This window comes from Protopterus annectens, chromosome 2.part1 (genome assembly GCF_019279795.1).
Source record: "Protopterus annectens isolate FY-2018-M chromosome 2.part1, PAN1.0, whole genome shotgun sequence".
Lineage (NCBI taxonomy): Eukaryota > Metazoa > Chordata > Ceratodontiformes > Protopteridae > Protopterus > Protopterus annectens.
The window spans coordinates 1011623883-1011649461 of NC_056729.1; the positions used below are offsets into that span (position 1 = coordinate 1011623883).

Sequence of the window (25579 nt, forward strand, 5' to 3'; positions counted from 1 at the left end):
GACTAAATCATTGTGTAAAGAACTAAATATTAAACACTAAAAACTGAAAGTTAAAAATACCACTGTAAAGAAAAACAAACACCACGCTGTCACACAAAAATTTAACACTTTTGTCCACTTTAATCGTACACTTCATAAGAATAATTACAAACATTACAAAGAATTTAAATAGTCCATATAAAATAATGCAATTTTTAATTTTACACAGCCACATAAATATTATTCACTGTACTTACAGCTTAAACTTAATTACACATTTAATGTCTTTATAGTTTCATTCAAACCACATGGAGATCCAGAATTCAGTTTAATCTGCCACATTAATTCTTTCTTCTCATGAAGTGTTCCTAATTCGCTTGCTCTACTATAACCAGAACCACAAACCTGTTCTAAAACATGAATTAAGTTCTTCTATGCACCACACAGCTAAGATGATTATTTTCACTATTTTTAATTGAATAAGTGTGTTCATAATTCCTTTTTTTAACATCCTGTCCATCTTTCCAATGTAAAAATCCCCACATGAACCACAAAACAAAATGTATAAACATCTGAATCAGTTCATCCAGTTTCACCTGAAAGGTAATTTATCTGGTTTGTTATTCTAGGGAGTCTGATGATTTGTTTTTTTACTACATTGTATTTAACAAAATACAAATGATTACTTTGGAAACATAGGTACCCATTAACAAATGTGGCTTTCTTAAAATTTGAGAGTATAGCTTCCTGTTGTCTATAGTTTATGAATGGGAACAATCTTTTTGTGTAATAGTAATTAGTTTCAACACATTTCATTCTATGGTTGCTTCAGTGATGGCATTTTCCCTGTTTGGAAAGAATGAGTGAAATCATTAGATTATTTCAGAAAGCAGTTACCATTTAAATGGAAACCAGAAAATACAAGTGCTCATTTTTATCAGAGGTTAAAGGTTATAAGTTGAATGATTTACTGTATATATCTCTCACCATTAATTCAAGTGGAGTGAAAAAAACTAGCAGTCTCACACTGAGAAAATCCTTTGATATGACATTTTATATCATTGCCTATTATTATATGTATCAACTGAATGGCCTAAAGATCTCCCTCCCTCCTGTAACATTCCAAAAGTGGACAGAGAGGACCTCAGCAAAAAATTACATTTTTATTTGTCAGCTGTTAGCCTTTATTCCTTTCTTTATTCCTTAGCATTCCTATCACAATTGACTTAAATTTATCTTGCTGTGCTCTAGAAAAATAAAACAATAATCCTGTGTTTTCAATTCAGAGTTGTGATATACTTACTGATGAGGTTTGACATAGTTCTTTATCTTGATGTCAACCGTAATTCTTGTTAATCTCACTGCCTTTAATGCAGGCATGTATTTATTAGGTAAGCTTTATAGAATACTATCACAAAACTACTAAAAGACATTTCTGAGGTTATCTTAACGTTCATATCGATATCATCATTTGGTTATAAAAATGTCATTCTAGCTATTACAGTACTAAAAGCTGCAGCAAATCAATAAAGGAGTAATCTTAATTGAAGGTGAACAGTTTTCACATGTAACAGGCATCATAAATATTTATGAAATTTATATATCACATACAACAAGCTGCGGTGGTGCAGCGGTAGCATTGTCACCTCGCAGCAAGAGGTTCTCCAGTTTGATTCTTGGCTGGAGTGTCTTCTGTGTGGAGTCTGCATGTCCTCCCTGCGGTCAAGTGGCATTCGAAAGACATGTGTGAATGGGCATGCCTTCATTGAAGGTTGGGCATTGGGATGGCACCTCGGCACCATAAAAATCTACTGCCAATCATTAGCAGACTGGAGTTCCTCTGTGGCAACCCCTAGCCAGGAAAAGCTGAAAGAAGAAGAAGAAGAAGAATATATCAAATACAAAATTCATAATACTCCGTCTTTGCAATAATATATGGCAGGGCATTGTTATGTAGATCTGTTATACAAACAGTGAACTTGTGAGGCAAAAGATTCCAGCTAAAGTTCCATTACAAAACCCCCATGAAGGATGAAATTACTATAAGCCAATAACTAAGTGAAGAGTTCCTTGCATATATGAAAATGATCATTTAAGAGTTTGTTTTTTGCAGCTGACATATCAAAAAGTGTTCCTTTGCTTTGGAGAACAGTTTGTATTTAAAATATGCAACTTACCTGTGCAGAAGTTTTCTGAAGAGTTTTGCCAATTGCACATCAGACTAGCGTTCATTGTGTTAATAAGCTTCCATTTTACATAGTGTAAAATTTTGTAAAATTTTATAAAATTTCATTTCACGTTTTCCTCCAAAACTTAAGAGAAACAATTATAATGTTTTGTTTTTCACTTCTGCCACCTCTTCTTGTACCCATTTTGCCAGTTTATTTGACAATTCATATTTTTTAAATTTAATAAGGATTAGATAGATAAATCAAATTCATTTTTATGTAATGTAATGCTTTTTTTTTCAGGGATTAGTGGTTGAGCGACTTGGTCGTAGACCTCTACTCATTGGAGGATTTAGTTCCATGGCTGTCTTCTTTGGAATGCTGACTGTGTCTCTAAATTTGCAGGTGCTGACCATTATTTAATATGTATTTATATTTACTGTAATCTGAAAATGAATGTATTCATGCTTTGCCTCTGAGGCATTGATTTAGTATGGGAATATACGTAATGGCTATCATAATTTGTAACGGAATATATTTCCTCATGATTTCTATCTCATGTTTACATATATTTTAACAATGTGCTTTCTGGAAATCATTCATAAAATAGTCACTTATTAATACATGATTATTAACACATGGTTACTGCTACAGTCAGCTTATGAAAAATGGCAAAAAGAGACATTAATAGTACTCGTATCTTATTTCAATGACTGAATGTTTCATGATTCATTATATAAAAGTTACAATCCTTTAAATGTGATGTAGAGAGTAAGGCAAACTATGATTCATAATGTTTAAGGACTTATAATACACTTACTATACACCTGAACACCTGGACAGCTATGCCAATAAGCGGCAATGTACTAAAGCAAAAAAAAAAAAAAAATTCTAAGAACTACTTTGGTCTTGTCAGTCAAATCCGATGACCTGAGCATACCCCCAGGAGGAAAGGAAACTGTCATATAATGCTGTACACTAATCTGAGAGCTTGTTTTATTGTTCTTATTCTGATATTCGTGTGGCTTCATCTTTGATAATTGATGATGTGAATATAGAACAACACTTCCATTCGGACTGCTTGCTGTCATACACCATAGCTATTTTTGGTGTAGTCTATGTTATGTCTTTTTTTGGCCTACTCTTTGGCTGTATCTTGCAATTATTACAAACTCACAGGAGTTTGGTTTAACCAAGTGTTTAAATAGGTCTGGATGTTTCATTACAAGTAATATATATTTACATCTCAGTTAAATCATTACACTTGATTCACATTATGGACCCTTGATGAGGTTCTGAGTTGCCCTTTACAAAGTGCTAATTCCATATGAAGAGGCAATATTATCAGATGTATCAGTGATCATTACTGCATTCAAAATTAAACAGAATGTCACTGTAGAGACTGTAATACATTTACTGTTTCTTCTTATGATACCACCATACTTAGTGACTTCTGGTAATTGTTTTACAAACTTGTGGTTCCCCTTTTAGCCTGTCATTATATGAAATAAAGCAAAGTGACTAGATTATTGTGTGATATTAGTTGCACTCAGTCCTGAAAAAGGTAGACAAACTGATTGTAAGGGTACATTGAAACATGAGTAATAAAAATATTTCTCAGAAGTACATAGCATTGTTGTTTTAGAATAGAGCTATAGCTAGACATAGACCACAGGAGCTTACTGTGTGAAGGAATTACTGTGTCCTTCTGCTTTGCACAGAAAGAGGGAGTTAAAGAAAAGTATGAGGAAATAGTTCTTGATAATGAGTCGACAAAGATGATATGAAGACCTGGAAAACATTGGGATACATGTGAGTTTACTTGGTGTCAAGCAGAGATGTTTAAGAAGTTGTACTGAAACTACCTTTCTGGTGGAATCAAACAAAATTAATAAGCACTATTAACTGTATCCTGTGCCTTATGATGTTGGGGAGTTCATGAAGTATGTGTTTTACATCTTTTAGTTACAAAGTACATGCTTTGTCTGCATGCGATGTCAGCAAGTACATCATATATATTACATTATTTCTTGTTACGACAGAGGCATCAATGTTTGTCACTCCAACATCAAAAAAAAAAAAAAAAAAAACTGCAAGACATCAAACATTTTAAACAAGTGTCTGGCAGACATCCGGAATTACATAACAGAGATCGACTTCACTTGATCATAAAAAATCAATTTAGCTTCATTTTTTATAGTTTTTGATGCATTATTGTGTTCTTTCTGAGTCAGGAACTAGGATGTAGTATTTCCTGAGGAATCAGCACTATTTTCAAAAGACATATATCAGTAATGTGGATTTAGTATATGCAGAACATTGCCTGAATTAAATTGCATATAACTGATAATAAGCTTTCTCTGTGAGCATATGTAGGTATGATTGACTGACTAATATAATATCTTATTTCCAGAAATATTCTTAGGCAGACTGTAGAAGTAACGAGTGCCGTGTAGTATTTTTTTCTTTTTCTTATGCTTAAAAGACATCATTTTCAAATGTCATTCTACATTCTTTCTTGGAATTTAAATTGAGATAGTCATATGCAATTTTCAGAGGTGAATTATATTCATAGTGTTATTTGCAAGTTACTTCAGTGTTATAGAAAAGAACTGCTTCCAGCTTGTTCCCACATTTTGCAACCTATTAGATAACATGTTTTTGACTACAATTATAGAAAAAGTATTACCAAGGCTATAACAAAACATGAAACTGTAAGAAAGTGGTTTAAGTGCTCAAATCCAACAGTAGTAAACCAAGAATAGGCACCGGAGACCAACAGATCCACCACACTAATGTTTTATTACAGAAATCAAAATGACACGAACGCACAGCACATGAAGCATTAACATTGTATAGGGGAATTGTTTATACAACGTTAATGCTTCATGTGCTGTGCGTTCGTATAATTTTGATTTTTGTAATAAAACATTAGTATGGTGGATCCACTGGTCTCCGGTGCCTATTCTTGGTTTACTATAACAAAATGTGCTAATTTTTAACCCATACCAGTGTGTTCACTGGCTGAATACAATGTAATGGAGCCACTATCTGGCCTTCCTATTACCAGAATTATGTTTATCTGCCATTTATTGCCATTAATGTTTCATTAGAATGAGAGATAGTTTCTGCGAGGTATACTTCTTTAATAAAATAATTTAAATTAAAATATTTCCAGCACCTGTATGCAACAGCTCCTATATATGCCCTTTCCTTTGTTTTATAAAACATATTTCACCATTTACAATATGAAACTAGACATTTTGTGAATCTAGAAAAAAATGATGAATGTTATTCCTTACATAGTGCTAACTTTACTTACTCTAAACAAATGTCAAATACAAGTAAAGTCTTTAAGATGCACAGGTACTTGGGGAATATGATACTCTTAACATTATCATATTTTTGATTTATGACTTTTATATCACAATTTGATAAAACGCTATCAGTCATAATAGTTACGTCACCTGTGGTTTGGTCAATTGCAAAAACGTGTCAAAAATAACCCGTGTTTAGTGAGTGCAGTAGGGCTAGCCACCTGGTGGTGTAAACCTTGGCTCTAGATGATTGGGACACCCTGACCCCATGTACAAAAATGAGAAAATAGGTTGTGGATAGATGGATGGCTGGATTATTCATTAGTAATAGCAGCCATGTAAATGTTTATTTCAGTAATATTTTTAAGAAGATAAAGGGGATTCCTTATGCTCATATGTTGCCCATAGTAATTTTATTGTTAGAAGCATAACTGAATAATACTCTTGCAGGTGATGGCCTTATAGATAGGTGTTACTTGCTGCAATGCAGCCCACTTAAAGGATGCTGATCTCTAAGCTTTAGCAATCTTAGACATAAATCACTCCATCGTGTTCATTTTCACCCACATGGAAGTTATCATTCTTTATGGCATCCAAAATTCTGCACAAAAATGGTTAAGTAAGGAACTGTATACAAGGTTTCAAGTCAATCAAGTAAGGTGATGAAAAACAGTCTTTGTATATGTCAAATATATGTGGATGCCATTAGACAAAATCTGAAACAGTCATTAATTAAGAGAGAAAACATTCTGTTCTGTTTACTGGGCCACAGAAATAAATATATCCACAGGATTCAATAAACTCCATGTAGGCTTCATGTGATGTCTACACAGAGTTTAAATGTTACGCAGTGATATGTGGTGACCAGCAGCGCTCATTGCATTTTCATGCCATGCATCATGTTTAAATGCAAATAAGCTAGGTTTTATGGCGGGCTATAATGTCGCTGGCCAGGAAACCATGTAGGTGAACACAGATAGCACTCCTTTTAAATCAGATCACTGACGGTCCGTGATTTTGCACAGAATGCCACAATAATCACTAGGGCTTCACAGATAGCTCTCAATCTCTTAGTGCAAGACATCTGGACAAAGGCGGGGGGACAGCAACCCGACAATAGGGACATATGTGACATATTTGCCCTATAAAAATGTGCTAGAATAACCAGGGGTTTGTGTTAAGAAACATGTTTTTAAGGATTTGAAGTCTGAAACTCAAATGTATGTAATATTGGGTCACACCAGTCCTGAGATCATCCCAGTGATATGGCAAAAATCACAAATCTGATAAGGAACACTGTGAAGGCTGCCAGCCTAGCCAGATAGAGTTGTGCAGATAATTCTATCATTTGTAAATATGAATGTTGAACTACAGACTTGTTTTCTTAATTGAAAGGAAATACTGTGAAATGTTGAACTTAAAACAATGTAGCAACATTGCCCTTTGCTATAAAGAAAGCTAAGTCAAGCATTTCTTGTCTGTCCTTTGAAGTTCAAATTATTTTCATGACTGTCTTTGATGTTTACAATTCGGCTCTGGCCGGGATAGATGAAGGCTTCCTGCCTATTGTTTTAAGGCTAAAGTTAATGATCAGAATTTGCATGCAGAAATGTCCTTTATTGCTCTGGTTTCTGCCTAGCTATAAAAGAATGTAAATGCAGTTTCTGTTGGCCTGGGAACACCAGGAAAGTGAAAGAATGATGTAATGTTTATCAGAACTGCAATTTCAATTTAAACAGAGAGAATCAGAAGGCATTAAGCATTTTTGTCTTGACTATTCAACTCACAGCACTGTCTTGCTCATATGTAATTTATCTTAGAATTGTGTTTTCTTTTAGAAATAGCTAGGAACTAGAAAGATTAGACTAAGTGTTTTCCTGTGATATCAGAACTGTACTAATTAATTATTTTAAGTATTTCTGCATGAACTTTGAACTCTTGACTAGCATTGTGTAGTAGATAGTATTGTCTTGTGGTTTTGATTATTTATTATGAAATATTTTAAAACCTTTTAACTGTGGCAGTTTTTTGTAGAGATCATTTAAGCTCTTCAGAGTACTTACATGCCTTTGGTAAAATTGTACAAAGCTGCTTCAATAGCTTTAGCCCTGGGCTATACTACTAACTGGATAATAATATTGCACAGTAATAATTGGACACCCTTTTAAGGGCCTTTGAGTAGCTGATAGATATTAGCTGGGTGGTGGCAGTGATTTCTACCATATAGTCTGGGTAAAAGGGGCACAGCTGGAGAACCTGTGCCAGACTTCCCCAGAAGTGTCTGTGTGGTTGTGTAAACTCTTATCTCAAAGTGTCAGCTACTTGGGCAGGGACATGACGCACTGGTTGGACAGAGACAGTGCTGGAGATTTTAGCTTACCCAGCTGACTGAGATCTGGACCCTATAGCTGTGCCAGTGGGGAGTCTTAATGGGCACCTGGAGAGCAAGGGAGTTACCAGCAGTGGACTGACTGTGATCTCTGTGTGCTCTTAAGGGAAATTGCACTTTACTGTGTGTATTTATTATCCTTTCCTCGTATATGAGGCGCCCTCTTTGGGGTTAGTGGTGAGGATTGAGGCTCCTTGATTGCTGGGCCAGGGCACGGGTTTCTCAAACACATCTGGACATTCTGTGAAAATCTGGACAGTTAAGAGGTATGAATGTTAGGTATTTGGTCCAAACACAGTACAGGACAGTGTATCTACAGTGCAGAGTATTGTGAAATCCCATTCCTGGCATTCTGTATGGAAGTTGTGTAAATGATCTGTAAGGGTACATGAACTGCAATGTAACATAAACACTCAGGGGAAGCGTGGGTATTGAACAGAGACACAGATGAATTGTATGAATGAACAGAGGGAAAGAGGACAGGTGAAGCCTAATGTACAGCAGATGAGGGCATGTCTATGGAAGATGGTTGTAGCAGCAACACCAATCACATATCATTATGGTACAGAAGGTACTGCACAGTGAAAATGTGTGTTATGTGACTGTCACACAAGGTGGTATAACAATGGGGAGGATGTCTGTGTGAGATAATCATCCTTACATGAACAATGCAAAGGATATCTATCAGGGATCTGACATACAATTGGGGTAGGGTGCATACTGTGAATCTGTGCAAACTGATATTCCTGAATAAGAGTGGAATCTCAGCAGAGGTCTCCACCAAGTGGGACACAGGTAAAGGCTCATAGACAACATTAAAAGAAGCAACCATAATCATGGACTATATAGGTTCATAGGTTCAAAGGTTGGTACTAGGCTATCGGCCCTAAGGCCTATAGAAGCCTAGCCATAACAATTCCCTGGCTATTTCTTCCCACATTATTTACTTCCCTGGACCCCTGTCTAGCAGTGTGACTGATGTGATCCCCGGGGTGAATTTCCTTTCTCCCATCCAATCATCAAGGTTCCTTTTGAAAAGGGCCAAAGAGGCGCTCTGCTTGACATGTATGGGCAGTCTATTCCAGAGTCTGGGGAGTCTCTGGGTCAGGAACCTATCCCTCCAGCATGTTTTGTTCATTGTGATGACAAGGTTTAGATCCCTGGAGTGTGTGGCTCTGAGGGATTGGGATTTCTTTAAGTGTAGCATGTCCAACAGCTCTGGGTTTGACATGGCCTTGTATGTTAAGCAGAGATTGCCACTGAGCAGACAATATGAGACAGAGTATAGCTGGAGTTTTTTTAGATGGTCAGCACAGGGCATCTGCTTTAGGCCTGTGATTCTTTTAGTGAGGTATTTTTGCGGCTTTTCCATTTGCTGCAGATGTCTTGAGAAGTACATACCAAATGGGGCATTGTATTCTATAATAGGTCTATTGAAGGATGAGTACAGTGGGACAATGACCTCCTTTTCTTTTGGATGAAAAGCCCTTAGTGATGAGGTGTGCCACATAGAAGGATTTCCTGACTGTTGTGGCGATGTAGTTATCGAAGGTGAGACCACTGTCCACCTGTATCCTAAGTCTCTTATCACACTTTTGGTGTTTAGTGTACTGCCACCTATGTGGTAATTCACGGGTACATGTTTTTTCCCAGAGGGGATAACTATACATTTCTTGGCATTGAGCTTGAGCCCAAGACTCTGGCACCAAGCATCTGTTTCTGTAAGGCCCTTTTGTAGAATATCCACATCATTTGGTGATTCAATAATGGCTCCCAGTTTGCAGTCATCTGCGAACTTTGTTATCCAGAGTTCCTTAGTGTTGACCTATACTTCAGAGAAGTAGATGCCAAACAAGAGCAGTCCCAGGACTGAACCCTGAGGTACTCCACTTGTTAGTTGTCTGGAGCTGGATTTGGAATCGGCTACTTTTACAGTCTGGGTTCTGTCAGTAAACGAGTTGGCAACCCATCAAGTGACATAGGCATTAATGCCCAGCTTAGTAAGTTTATCTATGATTCCAGAGTGGGGGGGTGGTGTTGAACTCCTTGGCGAGGTCCAGATAGGCTGTGTGGACCACGTTACCCTTGTCCACAGCTCTGGAGACTGATTCAAAGAAGTCAATCATGTTCAGGAGACAAGATAAGCTCTTCACAAACCCAAACTGGGTGGGGTCCAGTGGTTGAAGGTTGCCAATGTCTTTGTTTACAAGTTCCATGATAATGCATTCCATGGCCTTACAGATCAGGCTCATCAGACTGATGGGGCTGTAGTTCCCAGGATCCAAGGTGGATTCCCCTTCTGGAGCGGGATAACAGTAGCTGTGTGCTACTCAGTGGGCATGAAGCCTGAGGTGAGGCTATTATTAAACATGACACTTAAGTGAAGTGCCAGTTCATTTTGTAGTTCATGTAGTACACAGCCCAGGATGTCATCTGGTCTCATGGATGCTGTATTCTTAGCTTTGGAGAGTGCGTTTTTTACCTGTGTGGCCATTATTACTGGAATTTGGCAATCTTTCTGTATTGAGATGGGCCCTTTAGGGGGTGAGAGGGGGTGAAGTTGGCACTGAATCGATCTGCCAGGATATTGGCAATATCCTTGGGATCAGTATATTTAATGCCATTCTGTTTTAGCTCAGAGCAGATCTGAGCATTGCCATTTCGATTCTTGACATAGTTATAGAATGCCTTGTGGTTGTCTTTGGATTCTTTGGCAATTTTATTTTCGTAACTAGCTTTGGAGGATTTTATGAGGGATCTCAGCTTCTTACTGAGTCTAGTAAGGGAGTTTTTTGAATCCTGGGATTTTCCTCTTTTCTGCAACAGTTTCTTCCTTTTGCTGTAAAGTTTGTTTATGGCAGGGGACCACCAGATTGGCTTCCTTTTTTTGGAGGAGAGCATCTTGGTTCTATTTGGGATGGCATGATTCAAGCACGAGTGGATGTGCTCGTACAGTGCCTTAGTGTAGGATTCAGCAGTCACACTTTCTGTTCCCATCTGCATGGGTGTCATGAAGTTTGTCACTTCTGACTTGAGTAGCATGAAGTTGGCTTAGGAGAAGTTTTTTTTATGGAGGTTTCCTTACTGTGGGGTGGGGGAGGGATGTGGATGTCAAGGATGAATAGCTTATGTTCAGACCTGACCAAAGAGGGGGTGACCATAAATGTAGAGCATCGATTTCCCATGTTGGTAATGATCAGATCTAGGATATTGGAGCCCCTGGTGGTACTATGGATTAGTTGATCCAGGGCATTGAAATTTATAAATTTCAAGAACCGTTGGGCAAAGATGTTGGTACACGACTAGTTTTCCCAGTTAATGGCAGGGTAGTTGAAATCACCCAGTATTAGGGTGTTTGGATGTATCTTAATATTTTCCAGTATGTTTAGAAACTAGCCTATTGGTGTGAATATCCTTGGTAAATATGGACACTCCTCCACCTTTAGTGTTTCGGTCCTGGTTTGGTGGCCGAAAAGTGTGGTAAGAGTTGTAGCCTGGTATTGCAGGGGTGCTCTCTGGAGCCTTGAACCAGGTCTCAGTTACTGCACAGATATTGATGTTCTCCATTTTTAGGAGGGCCTCGAGAGATTGCATTTTGAGGCTGAGACTTCTACAATTGAGTAGCATTACCTTCAGATTTTGCACGCTTGTACCTCTTACAGTGGTGGTTTTGTCCTTTGAACTTTGCCTAAAAAAGGCACTAAAGGGTCGCATGATCCTTAGACTGAATCCCAGGGGCAAAGCATCTTGGTCTGGCGATCATGTCATCCCAGGCAGACAGATACTGGATCCACTTTGAATGACACCAGAAGCTTAGCCAATTTTTGAAGTCAATCATTTTGTCCATATACTGTGGTATCATTGTGGGCAAAGGCTGGAAGCTACTCAGGGCTAGGGTCATACCTGCCTGGGCCACATGATCCGAGAGCTCTTCCATGTCTCTTTTCATGTAGTTCAGGGAGGTACGTCTCAAGTCATTTACTCCAACATGGACAATGACAGGGTCATATTTGCACTCTTTGTGGAGTGACTTGAATGCATGCGTTATGTGGCAGATTCTGGCACCCAACAGGCAGCTGACTGTAATTTTCTCTTTGCTCATCCTGGTAGGTGGGACATCAGTATGCCTGACTATAGAGTCACCTATGATTAAAGTGTTGGGTACGTTGTCTTGCCTTAGGAGCTGTTGTTGGGTGGCACACTGGTGTTGTGAGCTATGTGACACTTTGGTTGTGATTGGTGTTTGTTTGCATTTCAGCTTCAGAGGTCCTCGTTACTTGGGCAGGTTACTGTTAAGGGCCTCAGCATATGAGGGTTTAGTGTTGCTATGTGAGGGTGTTCGTGGTGTGGGTTTAGACGTGCTATGTGTTGCTTGAGGTGTAGTGCAGGTGTTAACTTTCTCCTCTTGATTGTCTAGCACAATCTTGGGTGGAGAGAGCTTTGCTTCCAGTTTGGCTATGTAAGTGCATCCCTCGCAGGTTGTAGTGTTGGGTGGTAGGAAGAGAGGATTGTCTGTGTACATGAGGCAATTGCTGCATTGCCCCAGTATGCCCAGATTCATCAGTTGGACAGGAGAAATCGCTGGAAGCTGACCCTTGGACATGCCTGGTTTGGTGCATTTTTTGTAAAGTACAAGAGCTGTTTTCCCTTACCTTAGCTAGGTACTTTGCAATTATAGGCTTAGTTCCTATGATTAATTTCTCCTTATTAACAAGGAGAGTTGAGTGCTTGTATCAGTTTAAGGCTTCCTAGTGCTTTCCACCAGGTTTTAGAGCAAGCGCTAGTCACAGGGATGCTTAAAGGTAAGATGAAAAAAATGGTTTATCCTAAACACTGAAATGTGCACTACAGGAGTTAGATGTGAAAGTAGGTAACTTAAAGTTTTAGTGAAGAGTCACTATTTTTAAAACAGCAAGAAAGATTGAAAAGGGGTGGTCACTTTTGTATTCTTGTACTATGGATACAGTAGGATGGCCAATAAATGTAAATAGTTGAATGGGAGAAATTTCACAAAATGATAATTTTGCACTTACTCACACAAGCCAGTAAAAGCAGAGAGGAAATGAGATATATGGTCAAATTAACATACAGGGCAGGCAACTAGAAAGACAGTGGTGTTTAAGAACAGAACAGTAACCAGGTGGGAGGGTGGGAAAAATAATTTCTGCCTGACTCACAAGAGAGAGAAATGTGGTCTCTTTTCAATTTTGAATATGCAGTTAAAAGCAGAATACAAGTAAAACACAAGGTAAAGAAAACAAATCACAGTATTCAGAATAGAAAATGGCAATAAAGTAATACAAAATACAACAAATAAAAAGCAAATTAACCTTTCTATCACAGCACAGTGTAGCAGAGTCTGGGTGAGCCTTTCTAGTAAAGCTCTGAAATGTTTTATTTTACCCCTTAAATAGAAGGCTTAGTTCCTAGCTCTACCCCCTCAGTTCTCAGATGATTAACCTTAACTGACCTGTTCTGTCTTATGTGTGCGTCCTTAATTGATCTGTTCTGATTTCTGCCTGACTCACAAGAGACAGAGCTGTGGTCTCTCTTCAAGTTTTAATATGCAGTTAAAAGCAGAATACAAGTAAAACACAAGGTAAAGAAAACAAATCACAGAATAATACCACATGTAATTCCATGCCTTTGACATAATATATGTGATTTAGAGTGATCAGAGATGTTTCTGCACAAACACACTTGTACAGCTAGAAGTCCATACTCTATGAAGGCAACATGCACAATGTCCTGCCACTGTAACATCTGCTGGAGGTGTTAGGAAGGACACTGCTGTACCTGTATGTGACATTATGAGCAATGCAGGCAAGTTTACTGGTGTGCATGGCATATAAATTATATATATATATATATATATATATATATATATATATATATATATATATATATAATGCACACTTCATCCATACTGTGATAAATGTTATCCATGTCATTAATGTTGTCAAACAGCAATGTATGTAATGGAGGCTCCGAACAATCAGACAGTAATGTTTATGTCACAGAACGAATACCTAAGTATGGCCAATACGCTGTGTGACAGTTTGCTGTGACAAAGGTGGTACATTTCAGTTACACATTAGTGGAATATATATAGGGAGGTACATGAAGAAGGATGCATTGTACTCAGTTATTTGTGTGACGAAGGCTGGGAACTGTGGAGGTATTATGGCCTCTGATGTGGATGTCCTTCACATACTCAGTATATGTGTTACATACAAGGGAGTAGTCAGCATTGCAACCACATGCTGGTGGACATTCCACTTAACATTTACCTCAAGACACAAGTAATATACTCAGTGGTCTGATTATAGGGTGTGATGTCCACATTATATTTGGGTTGTCTGTTTGTTTTCCTGATGTAACAAACCCCCTATGTTTTCTTGTCATTGCAGGTGTTGTCATGGCTGTGGAAGCAATGTTTGGTGTGTGTGATATTGTCTGTATTATACTAATGTCACATTTGCAGGCAGTGATTGTCCAGAATTTGTACTCCTTCAGGCAGCTGTTTGGACACAGGATGTGTATATCATCTGTGATGTCCGTCACTTAAATAATGTACAGGAAAGGGCCTAGTAGACAGCCCTTATGTATGTATGTACCTGACCACTGGACCTGAGATATAGGTAACTTTACACATTTCAACATAGTTAGATGCCATGCATGTGATCCATTAGTCTACTCACTTGGTGATATAGCTGTTTATGGCCACAGTCTGACAGTGCTGATTGAATTCCTCAGTGTGGATTTGTGTCAAATGCCTTGAGATGGTTAGGTTCAACAGTATGATAGTGTTGTCATCATACATGCCCTCAATGACCTCTTTGAGGACATTTATCAGATGTAACAGACATGATGTAGCATTAACAACTCACACAGGTCTGTTGCACACAGCCAGGCTATTATTAGTGTCCATTTAGAAAAGGTCCATCATGACATGTTTGTCTACCTACAGATGAGGAGAGCGAGATTATATCTATACATGCATGCATCAGGTGCTGCCCCCCCCCCAACTCATATGGATGCGTGCTGATGTACATCCTTCTATGGGAACATAGCCCATTTGGAAAATATGTTGAAGTGTGTATTCAACCATATCAGGAGGGTTCATGTGCTTAGTCATGCCATAAGCAATCTGTTATGTTGTCACAGCCCATTGATTCTGCATGATAGGCCTGGATGAAGGTAAGAGAGTGCATACTGCCTATCTTGATCTGGCCTAGGATTTTGACACAATCAGCCAAGCAGGTATCATTGAGAAACTCTCCCAGGTGGGGATTAACCCTTACATCATTAGATGGGTAACCAGTTAGCTCACTGACAGAAGACATACTATGAAAGTTAGTAAATCAACTTGTACTAGTAGATCTGTCACCAATGGTGTGCCTCAGGGATCTGTGATTGATCCTTTACTGTTTGGAATCTATTTCTCGACAGTTCAGGCTAAAAGGACATGGCATTTGGCTTACTGTGTTTGTTGATTCTTGCATATTGGGTACAATTATTGAGTCCAGCAATGATGCTGACATACTACAGAAGGGGCTAACACAGACAAATGATTGGTGACAAAGGCACATGATCTACAAATAAATGTGGAAATGTGTTTTTATTTTGTCTTTCTGAAAAGTGGAATGACATGCCAATTATAGCACTGACAACAGTCCTGCTATGCTGAAACCCAGTGATGCAAGTACTACAAACACATGGAGATAGCACTCTGAACTTCGACCACCAACTGTCCACACAAGTATTGAAAGCCTATGTTGTGCACATCATAAGTCATGTCATCCTATTCAGATTTTAGGATTGTATGACAGCACTTACTCGAAACACATCAGAACACTAATAGAGCATAATGCTGTCTGTTGCATGTACTACACCAGACACATGCAGTAGCATGAGAGACCATAGCGTTTTTTCACCAAGAAAACTCAGGGCCTACAAACCATGCAATGATGTATGTGGATAGACTGAAAGCCATGTCACTGTAATCTGTATTGTATAGGATGAGGTGACTTTAGCCTGACCTGCAAGCCAGTCTATGATGTTGCCCTTGTGGGAATAGTGCATATCCAGAAATCAAAAATAGCTGATGACATCAGCAATGTCTGCTGAGGAGAATATGTCAATAACAGTGTCCCACATGCTGGTATAAAAGGCTCTCTGTAATGTCAAGCAAGAGCACAAACACCCCCCAGTTGACTGCAGTGAAAATAAATCTCTTACCTATCTAAGTACACAGACTATAGACCTCTGTATTTAAGGCAAGCACCACAGCTCAAGTCTGATGTGGAGTGTTTTAGATGACTCTTTATAGCTGTATAGCTGATGACATCAGCAGTGTCTATTGAGGGTAATATCAGTGTCCCACATTGCTGGTGTAAAAGGCTCTCTTTAATGTCAAGCAAGAGCACAAACACACACATCCAGTTGATTGCAGTGAGACTACAACCCCTACCTATCTAAATACATAGACTATAGAACTCTGTTCTTTAGGCAAGTGCTACGGAACAAGTCTGACTTTTATAAGACTGCAGGTCGGCTTATAGTGGATGACATCAGCAGGGTATTTTGGAGAGAATCTGTTGGGAGGCCTGCATGAAATAGATGTGCAAGCATATGCAAGGATCAAAATACAGTCAATCCATGGGATTGGAGCAGTAATTGTAGTTCACACTTTTGCTTTTCTGTACACACACGCGCAAACACAGTTGACTACAGTGAGGACAGAACCCCTACATATCTAAGTACATAGATTACAGAACCCAGTATTTTACACAAGCACCACAGCATACGTTTGACATTTACAAGACTGAAGGTCCAACTTATAGTGGATAACATCAGCAGAGCATGCTGGAGAGAAGATGTTAGGAGGCCTGCATAGGTTCATAGGAGGCTACTAGCCTAATGTCCATAGGGCATTTACAAGCCTAGCTGTGTAAAAATACATGTACCCTTATTGAGCATGGTTAGATGGACATTGTTAGCAGAGCAATTTTGTGATCAGAATCAACTGGTCCTGTAAATGGGGTACATAGGTGCCACCCCAGGAGTGAATTTACAATCACTCATCCAGTTTTCAAAGTTGTGCTTGAATAGGGGTCATTGAAGAGCACTCCTTCACATGCAGTGGGAGTCTATTACATAGGTGTGACAATCGCTGGGAGATATATCTGTCTCCCCAGCATGTTCTGTTTATGTCGAAGACTAGGTTTAGATCCCTGGAGCAAGTTATTCTTGTCCCATTTGTTATTCTCATCTCATTTTATTTGAAGATGCCTAACATTTCCAGTAGGGCAGGGTCTGATACTGCTCTGTAGGTCAGGCATAGGTCACCTCTCACCAGCTTGTATGATATTGAGTACAGTGATAGGTCTTTCAGTCTTTCCATGTATGTCATGTTTTGGAGGCTCTGGAATTTCCCAGTCATAACCCTCTGTGTTTTCTGCAGTTGCTGCAGGTGTCCAGTGAGGGAAAGACAGAAAGGAGCATTGTACTCAATTAGTGGTCTGATAAGGGTAGAGTACAGCAGAGGTATCAACATCAAGTCTCACAACACTGTGTGTGAGCTTAGTAGGTGCTATGTATATGATAATTAACAGGTGTACTGAATTGTCAAAGAGGAAAATGAGGCATGTTTTACTTTAAGGTCCAGTTCATGAGTTTGGCACCAATCATTTGTCTGTGTCAGCCCCTTCTGTAATATGTAAACATAGTTGGAGGACTCTGTATGACTGCATCCATTTGACAGTCATCTGCAACCCTGGCTAGCCACAGGCCATCTACCTTTGCTTGGACTTCAGGGAAATATATTCTAAGCAGTTGATGGCCCAGCACAGATCCTTGTGTTATTCCACTGGAAAGTGGTCTATTGGTGGAGGTGCAGTCCCCAACTTTGACAGTGTGTGTTCTGTCTGCCAGTTGGCTATCTATCTAGTAATGTGTGGGTGAATTCCCAGATGGGAGATTTTCTGTATGATACCTGAATGGGGGATAGTGTCAAAGGCATTGGATAACTCAAAATAGGCATTACGCCCTGTTATCCCTCATCCAGGTCTTGGGAGTCAATATCAAAAAAGTTCAGTAGATTTAATAAGCAAGATGTACTCTTGACAAAACCAAAATAGGTCAGGTCAAGTGTGTTGAAGGTCACCTATGTCCCTGTGGATAAGGACTATGCTGATTCATTCCCTAGCCTTGCAGATATGACTTTTTAAGCTTATAGATCAATAGTTCTAGTTCTGCATGTTACCAGATCAATATGCATTGCATATTACACATTTGATATTAATTTCTGTAGTGTAGGTGATATTTCTGTGGAAAAACTACTAAGACACTAGGGTTGCAGTGCTTGGGGGGGGGAGACAACACATGACTGTACTATAAATATGTGACTTGTTGTTAGATAGGGTCTTCAATTCATTGTTTCTACATGTAATTTCATGTCTTAGACAGGAGATGGACAGTAAATAACAGTAATATATAAGAATATTTGCTTTTCTATAGCACAGCGGGCAGCAGGTTAGCACAACAGTTGGCAAAGTGTTTGTGCATGCGAGATATACATTTTTAATACTTTCAGTGTTGGTGTGTAGTTAAGCAGCATGCAAACATGAGCCAAAATTGTGAAATGTCTGGGAGTTAGTACTGAGTCTATGAAACACACCTACTTCTTAACTGTCTCTGTGGCAGCAGGTATAAATGCACTGCCACATTTCTTTTTGAGCCCAGATGATACTGGGTTCAAATCCAGGTGTATGTAATACTTTTAAAGACTTTTAAATAAACAGGGATAATACAATGACATAATTTCTTTATAATGCTTTTGATGCTGTGTGTTGTCATAGCACAGCAGGGTTAAGTAGCATTGTGCGGAGATAACACAACATTGTAGCATTGTACCAGCATTCACTGTTGCTGCATATTGGTGTGAGATGCGAAACTCCCCTGAAACATAGAACCAAAAAAGTGAAGGGATCCATTGCTTTTTCTGCTACGTATGTGCGTTGTGTGTGATTCTGTTTTAAGACCACATTAAGGGTGCTAAAATGGGGAAGATAGGAAAGTGTTGAAATGGATAGCAAGCAAGGGAAGAACAAAGGGAAAGTAATGCAAGAATGTGCAGGAGGGAGGTAAGAACGAACCATAGGTACTCATTTCTTTAATAGTGTAAACTGAAATATTTGTGCAGGATATTGACTGAATTTGGATTATTATTTCCACAAAGAGGGGTGACAAAACGCAATCATGTTGTACAGCCAATTGGACCAAAATAAATGTGTCAAGAAGACATGTGTGTGAAATGGACAGCTATGTATAGGATGATTTTTATTGTGGGACAGGTGCCCCCTTTTTGTTTAAATTCATTAAGAGAGGACTGCTGGGTAAGGGACATGGATATATCTGGGTCAGTTGGGTAGATGAGGAACCATATGCAAACATACAAGACAAACAAGACAAAAGAAAGGCATGGTGATGGCACAAAAGGTTGGGGGACACTATGATTGGGGTGAGGGAGAGGGCAACACAGGCTCATGGACAGCAAGCCTGGAGAATGCAGGCCATGGACATCAGGCTTGGAGACAGTGAGAATTGAGTCCTCACTCACTAGACTGTCATTACTGTTTCCTTACTCCACTGACAGCTGGAATTCTTGACATCTCCTCCTCCTTTAGACCATGAGGGAGAGCAGCCTCTCCATTCAGTGTAGGCATCTGCCAGTGGTGTGATGCACAACCCTACACAGCATCCCTGGCAACTCCCTGTGAGTGATGAAATCACCACCTCCACCACTGTTCCCAGAGGGTACCACTGCACCAGCTTCTGGGGCAGTACTACCTGACGGCACAGGTAGTGCAGGGGCAGCAGAGCCAGGGCTGTCAGGTTGACTCCCAGATGTGCTGAGCATTAGTGCTGGAGCTAGTGGAGTGGGAGCAGGCTGATCCACTGGTGCTGGGCTACCTCGCTATGTTGTGTAGCACTTAGTGATGTAGTAGACATGGATGACATGGAGACATTTTGACGACACATAATAGAAAATAAAAAAAAGAGAAATAAAGGTTGGGGGTGAGACAAAAAAAGAGATAAAATTAGTACCATCTTATGTATCATACAATGCATTAATACAATTATACAACTCTTTTATCTGAAGTATTACATTTAAGTATATGTCCTAAAAGATACTACTGATTTTCCGGAAGTAGTAATTGAAATGTGCATATATTGCACATATGCATGTTCCATTTATACAGATTACAGTTTACAGTAGGGCATTTGTGCCACTGGTATAGAGTTTTTAATTTAAAATAAATATTATTGAAGAAATAATATTTTGTAGTTGTGAATCATGGTATTTGAACCCACAACTTCTAACTACAGTTTAATGTTGGACTCTTAGTATTGGTTTGTGCTACAGACTAATGCAAGCATACTTGTTTTTATAGTTGAGATATGCATGCTCAATTCGATAAAGCTCTATAACAGACCAATCTTTAACGTTAATGCTACAATAACACTTCTATCCTGCTGAATACCTACCACTTGCTTGTCTTTGCAGTCAAGCATTATGAGCCTGCCAGTTGAACTCACATTTATTGAGAGCTGGGGAAAGAACAGAAGAGAACGAAAGAGCATTATGCATACCAGTGCTGCCTATATTCAGCATTCTAAGTCTTACAAGTACTCTCTTATTGTCATACTAACACAGTGTGGGATGTCTGTAGTCTCAAATTCATCCCTCCAACAGTGGAGCGTATCCATTTATTCTTCTGTAGGTCATTAAAATGATGACTATATTGCTCTCCAGTGAGTGAGATACAAGTGGCATTGGATACAGCCTGGGCCAGACTTTTCCATGCCTCAGACTTGTACTGGGAGCCAGAATAGTCCCCCTACAGAAGCCTTTGGCTGTGGTGCTTTACCAGGAGTCCAGTAAATATCCCGGATACCCCACTTATGTGCCCTAAACATGGCATCTTCCTCTGTAATGCCAACAATGTCTACCAGCCAAACTAGAGCAATGGAACTGGATGCTTTCCCACCAATTCCAGTTATCACATTTACTGGTAACATGCAAACTTGAGCAACAATGCCAACCATGTTTTCACAATGTTAAGCAGAGTGCAGCAGTGACAAACAGGGAAGAATTAAATAGTTGAAAATGGAAGGTTAATCTGACACTTGGCCTTAGTTTGAGGGGTGTCTACTGATGTAACTTGGAAATATATATTGCAGATTGGAAGGTAACAGTTAGATGAGTTAGGTTTGCCGACATACACTGGGATCATAAATGTAATGACCTGACACATTTGTTATTACTTTTATATACTGAGAAAATTGATTTTACACTGTGGGGTTCAAACATAGTCATAAGGGACAAAACATTTTCTTCCTCAGGGTTGGTTTTAGATCTTTGCCACAGAAAAAGTGCTACTCAGATGTAATCAGGAATAACACATAAATACAGGTGACAGTTTGAGCTGTTACACGTCCATGTGTGTGACCTCACAAGGTTATTGGATATAGATCCAGTTGTGTATGTGTCTTAGGTAATTGTGAAGGCCATGCAAGTCAAGATAGCAGAATTATACTTACAGAAATATAGTAAATGGTATGCCCTCAGTCATACATCTGAAAACACAATAATTGTGTCTCATTCCTCATACATATAATTCTTATAAGTTCCACTGCTGATATACATAGAATGCATCCAACACATAGATCAACATATATGGAGGGTTTCTCAAAAAACTTACCAAAACACCAGAGACCTCCAAAACAAAAGACTGCTACAACTAACACAGTTCCCACAGTAGCCAAGACATATAATAACACCAGTGTTTCACCTAACAAGCCCTTAAGGCATAACACTCAAAAAACAACATTTCTTGTCATTAGAGACTCCATAGTGAGACACATTGCTGTCCCATTTACCAGGTTAGATAAAGAGAAACTCACAGTCAGTTGCCTGTCTGGTACCAGGATTTGTCAGATCACGCATGCAATCAGGTTTCTCAGCAACAAGTACCATTATGACTGTGTCATAGCTCATGTTGGAGTGAATGACCTGAGCTGTACCTCACTGGACAATAAGAAGAGAGACATGATTGAGCTTTCCAAGTATGTGTTCCAGGCACGTATGTCCCTAGCTGGGAGCAACATATAACCTAGAATGATGCCACAGTATAAACAAAAAATGATCAATTTCAATAATTGGCTAAGTTTTTGGTGTTATTCAAAGAGGATCCAGTTTCTGTCAGGCTGGGATGACATGGTTGACAAACCTTGCTGCTTTGCCAGAAACAGTTTGCACCTGGCACCACTAGGCTTTTGGCTGCTGGCAAAGGCTCTTGCTCCCCCCCCCATAGTGCCTTTTTATGTATAGTGACTTTTTGGTATGAATGCATTCCAAGCCCCACCCCCAGCTGATAGGGGCAACTACACCAAAGCTTACATTAAAGTGCTGTACAATCACTTGTATAGGTGTATAGACTTGGCTGTTCCAGACTGAATGAAAGCCAGAGGCCCAAGTAAAAACAAACCACCCTGGTGGACATCCAGCATCAACAAACTTTATAAAAACACAAAAAGTTGCTGTCTAAGAAAACTAAGGCAAGGCCCCAACAATTGAAAAGCATCCTCCTCAGCCTCACCAGGCAAATAAGACATGTTAAATCCTCTAAGGATAACTTTGAGAGAAACATAGCAATCACAGCCAAGGATAACCTTAAGACCTTTTACAACTACGCTAGTAACTAATGGTATCACACACACTGATCCCACAGAGATAGCAAACCCGCTAGTGGACAGATTTGGTGGAAATTTCACTCCCTTATCCCCTCCAAATGTATCACAAACAACCTAATCTTCCCCCCACTCTACCTATCTGAAGAACACATCATTAAAGCCTTGTCTATGGCAAAAATACAGCCTCTATGGGACCAGACACCATCCCAGACTGTCTTCTAAACAGACTAAAACATGAACTAGCATCACCATTAAGTGCCATATTCTATCACAGCCTAATCACAGACTTTGTTCCTACAAAGTGGAGAACAGCAACAGTTATTCCCCTCCACAAAAGGTGGCCTAGCAACAGACCCTGGGAATTATAGACCCATAAGTCTGACCAGTCTCATCTGTAAAGTCATGGAACACATACCTCTCAATCTGGAAACATCAAAAATTCGGACAAGGCCCATGAAAAATAGGTACAAAACTGTATGCTGATTAACATCTAATTTGCATACATAATTACATAACCCCACCCACCCCAACAGAATTGTGGGATCCCAACTTTCAAATGCAAACTGAAGAACAGACAACCAAAATATGACACCAGAGTTCCCCTGCAGCCATTCCAGTGTCCCATTACCTGGCAATTTCTCCCCATTTACCATAAACACTAATGTGTGCATACTGCTTTACGTCTACAATGATTATTTGGATTTTATTTTTACATTTTGCAGCACAACATTGCACAAACACTAACAGACATCTCCTAAACAAAGCAGTACTGTCTCACAATGAAAATAGACTTGGCATTAAAATGTCTCTGCCCTTGAAACTCAAATTCATTCATTGAAACCCACACACCACATCCAAAGAAAATGCATCTGGCCAGCGGTGGATAAAGATTACCTTTGGGCTGTTTTCAAATCACTGGCCCCTTGCACACAAAAGAAACAGGGTCTATGTTATATATTTGAATGTCCAAAATGTCAAATACGATATGGTTGAGATCATATTGTCGACATTTGGAAGTTCGAATATATAATTAAAAAAAAAAAAAAAAAAAAAACACCCCCTACTCAAATATACCAACTCAGTGACTGCACTTCAGTGCAGAAAAGGGAAATTCTCCCATTCTGCACCATGCAGTGCAATTAAAAGTCAATCTTCCAACACTTGAAATGTTGAACATATGGTCTCGACCATATGACATTCCACATTTCCAGCGTTCAAAGATTTGACATACACCCAAGAAACATGCATGTGTTCTTTTCTTTGATACACCTTCCTGACTTTAAGTTATATTTCTTGTATAATACAGCAAACTTGTTAGAGTGCATTTTAAATTTATTGTTTGAACATTTTTTTCCAGTAGGCTGTACTGTAGGCAATGAAACAAAATGCATGAACTAATAATGACAAAACTGCCCAATTCATAACATTTCCATCATAAAAGTCTACTTTCACACCCACACCATAAATAGAATGACAGTAGTGTAAGCCATAGGCATCTTGCACAGCTTCTTGCACTTATTTTCAACTTCAGTTTTTTTTTGGGGGGGGGAGTTCAAAAAACAGGGACACATTTTAAACATTGCTTGTATAATTTTGGAAAGTTGCTAGAATAAAATGTGTTACCACCATGCAAGTCACTGACAAGTCTTGAATCCAGGATCCTATGCACTAGGGTCAGAGCAACATACCACTATGCCAAATCAGCAGCTTCCTGAAAAAAAGTAAGACTGAAACTTAATGACTATCATTTAGTGAATTCAGTTCTCACTTCTCACCATAGCTCTCAGCTCTTAGAACAAAAACCTGGACAAAGCTCACAAGTGGTGGTAGATAGGGACTTACCAGGGACACATTTTAAACATTGCTTGTATAATTTTGGGAAGTTGCTAGAATTAAATGTTGTGTTACCACCATGCATGTCACTGGCATGTCTTGAACCCAGGACCCTGTGCACTACAGTCAGAGCAACATACCACTATGCCAAATCAGCAGTACCCTAAAACATAGGAAGACTGAAACTTAATGGCTATCATGTAGTGAATTCAGTTCTCACTTCTTACCATAGCTCTCAACCTCTTAGCACAAAAAACCTGGACAAAGCCAATAATGGGAGAATACAAATTCAGTTCTCACTTCTCACTCACCATAGCACTCAACTCTTAGCACAAAAAAACCTGGACAAACAACAAAGCCAATAATGGAGGAATACAAATTCTGTTCACTTCTCACCATAGGCTTAGCTCTCAACTCTTAGCACAAAAAAAAAATCTAGACAAAGCTCAAAAATGGTGATGGCTAGGAACTTTAAATTCTTTTTACCCTTTACCAAAGGTACAGGGTTTGAGCCTGAATTACATGGGGGCATTTTCACACACACACACACACACACACACACACACACACACACACACACACACACACACACACACACACACACACACACACACCTTGAGTCCAAACCTGTTCCTTCACTTGATGTCTTTCCTGGCCTGGCTACTAATAAATCCAATCCTGCCCAACAAATCCAATCTGCTGCTAATAAATCCAATTGTGCTCACAAGTGCATTGCCCCAAACATGTCCTGCTCGGCTAATTTCCTGCTCTTGGCTGCTGCTAATACATCTTAAAAAGAGTGCGCTGCTGCTAATAAATCCAATCCTGCTCGCGAATGTATTGCCCCAATAAATCCAAATTGAGTGCTGTTTCCCACTTGCATTTGCAGTCGAAAATGATGATGTGAGCTCAAGGAGCACAACTCTGACTGGCTAATAGCCCTGATGGAGTTGATGTCATTGCACACATGATGACATCAGCTCTGACAGCATGATATTTGAAAAAAACTAAGACAGTAAATAAAAAATCGGAAATGAAGGGGTGCCACTCAGGAATTGTGGCACCCCTTCATTTGGACCCCAAAACTCAGTAAAAACTGAGTAATTCAGTATGGTTGAGAGGTCTGCCTCCAG

At 39.2% G+C, this 25579-nt stretch overlaps 1 protein-coding gene across 3 annotated transcripts in view; it reads left to right on the plus strand.

The window, feature by feature from the left end:
- SLC2A9 (solute carrier family 2 member 9) overlaps positions 1-25579 on the plus strand; it is a 3818728-nt gene that overhangs the window by 2932496 nt on the left and 860653 nt on the right. For all 3 annotated transcript variants that reach the window (XM_044062595.1, XM_044062594.1, XM_044062593.1), the window contains exon 10: positions 2451-2552. In XM_044062595.1, the coding sequence (XP_043918530.1) occupies positions 2451-2552 (102 nt within the window). The remainder of the gene's footprint in view (positions 1-2450; positions 2553-25579) is intronic.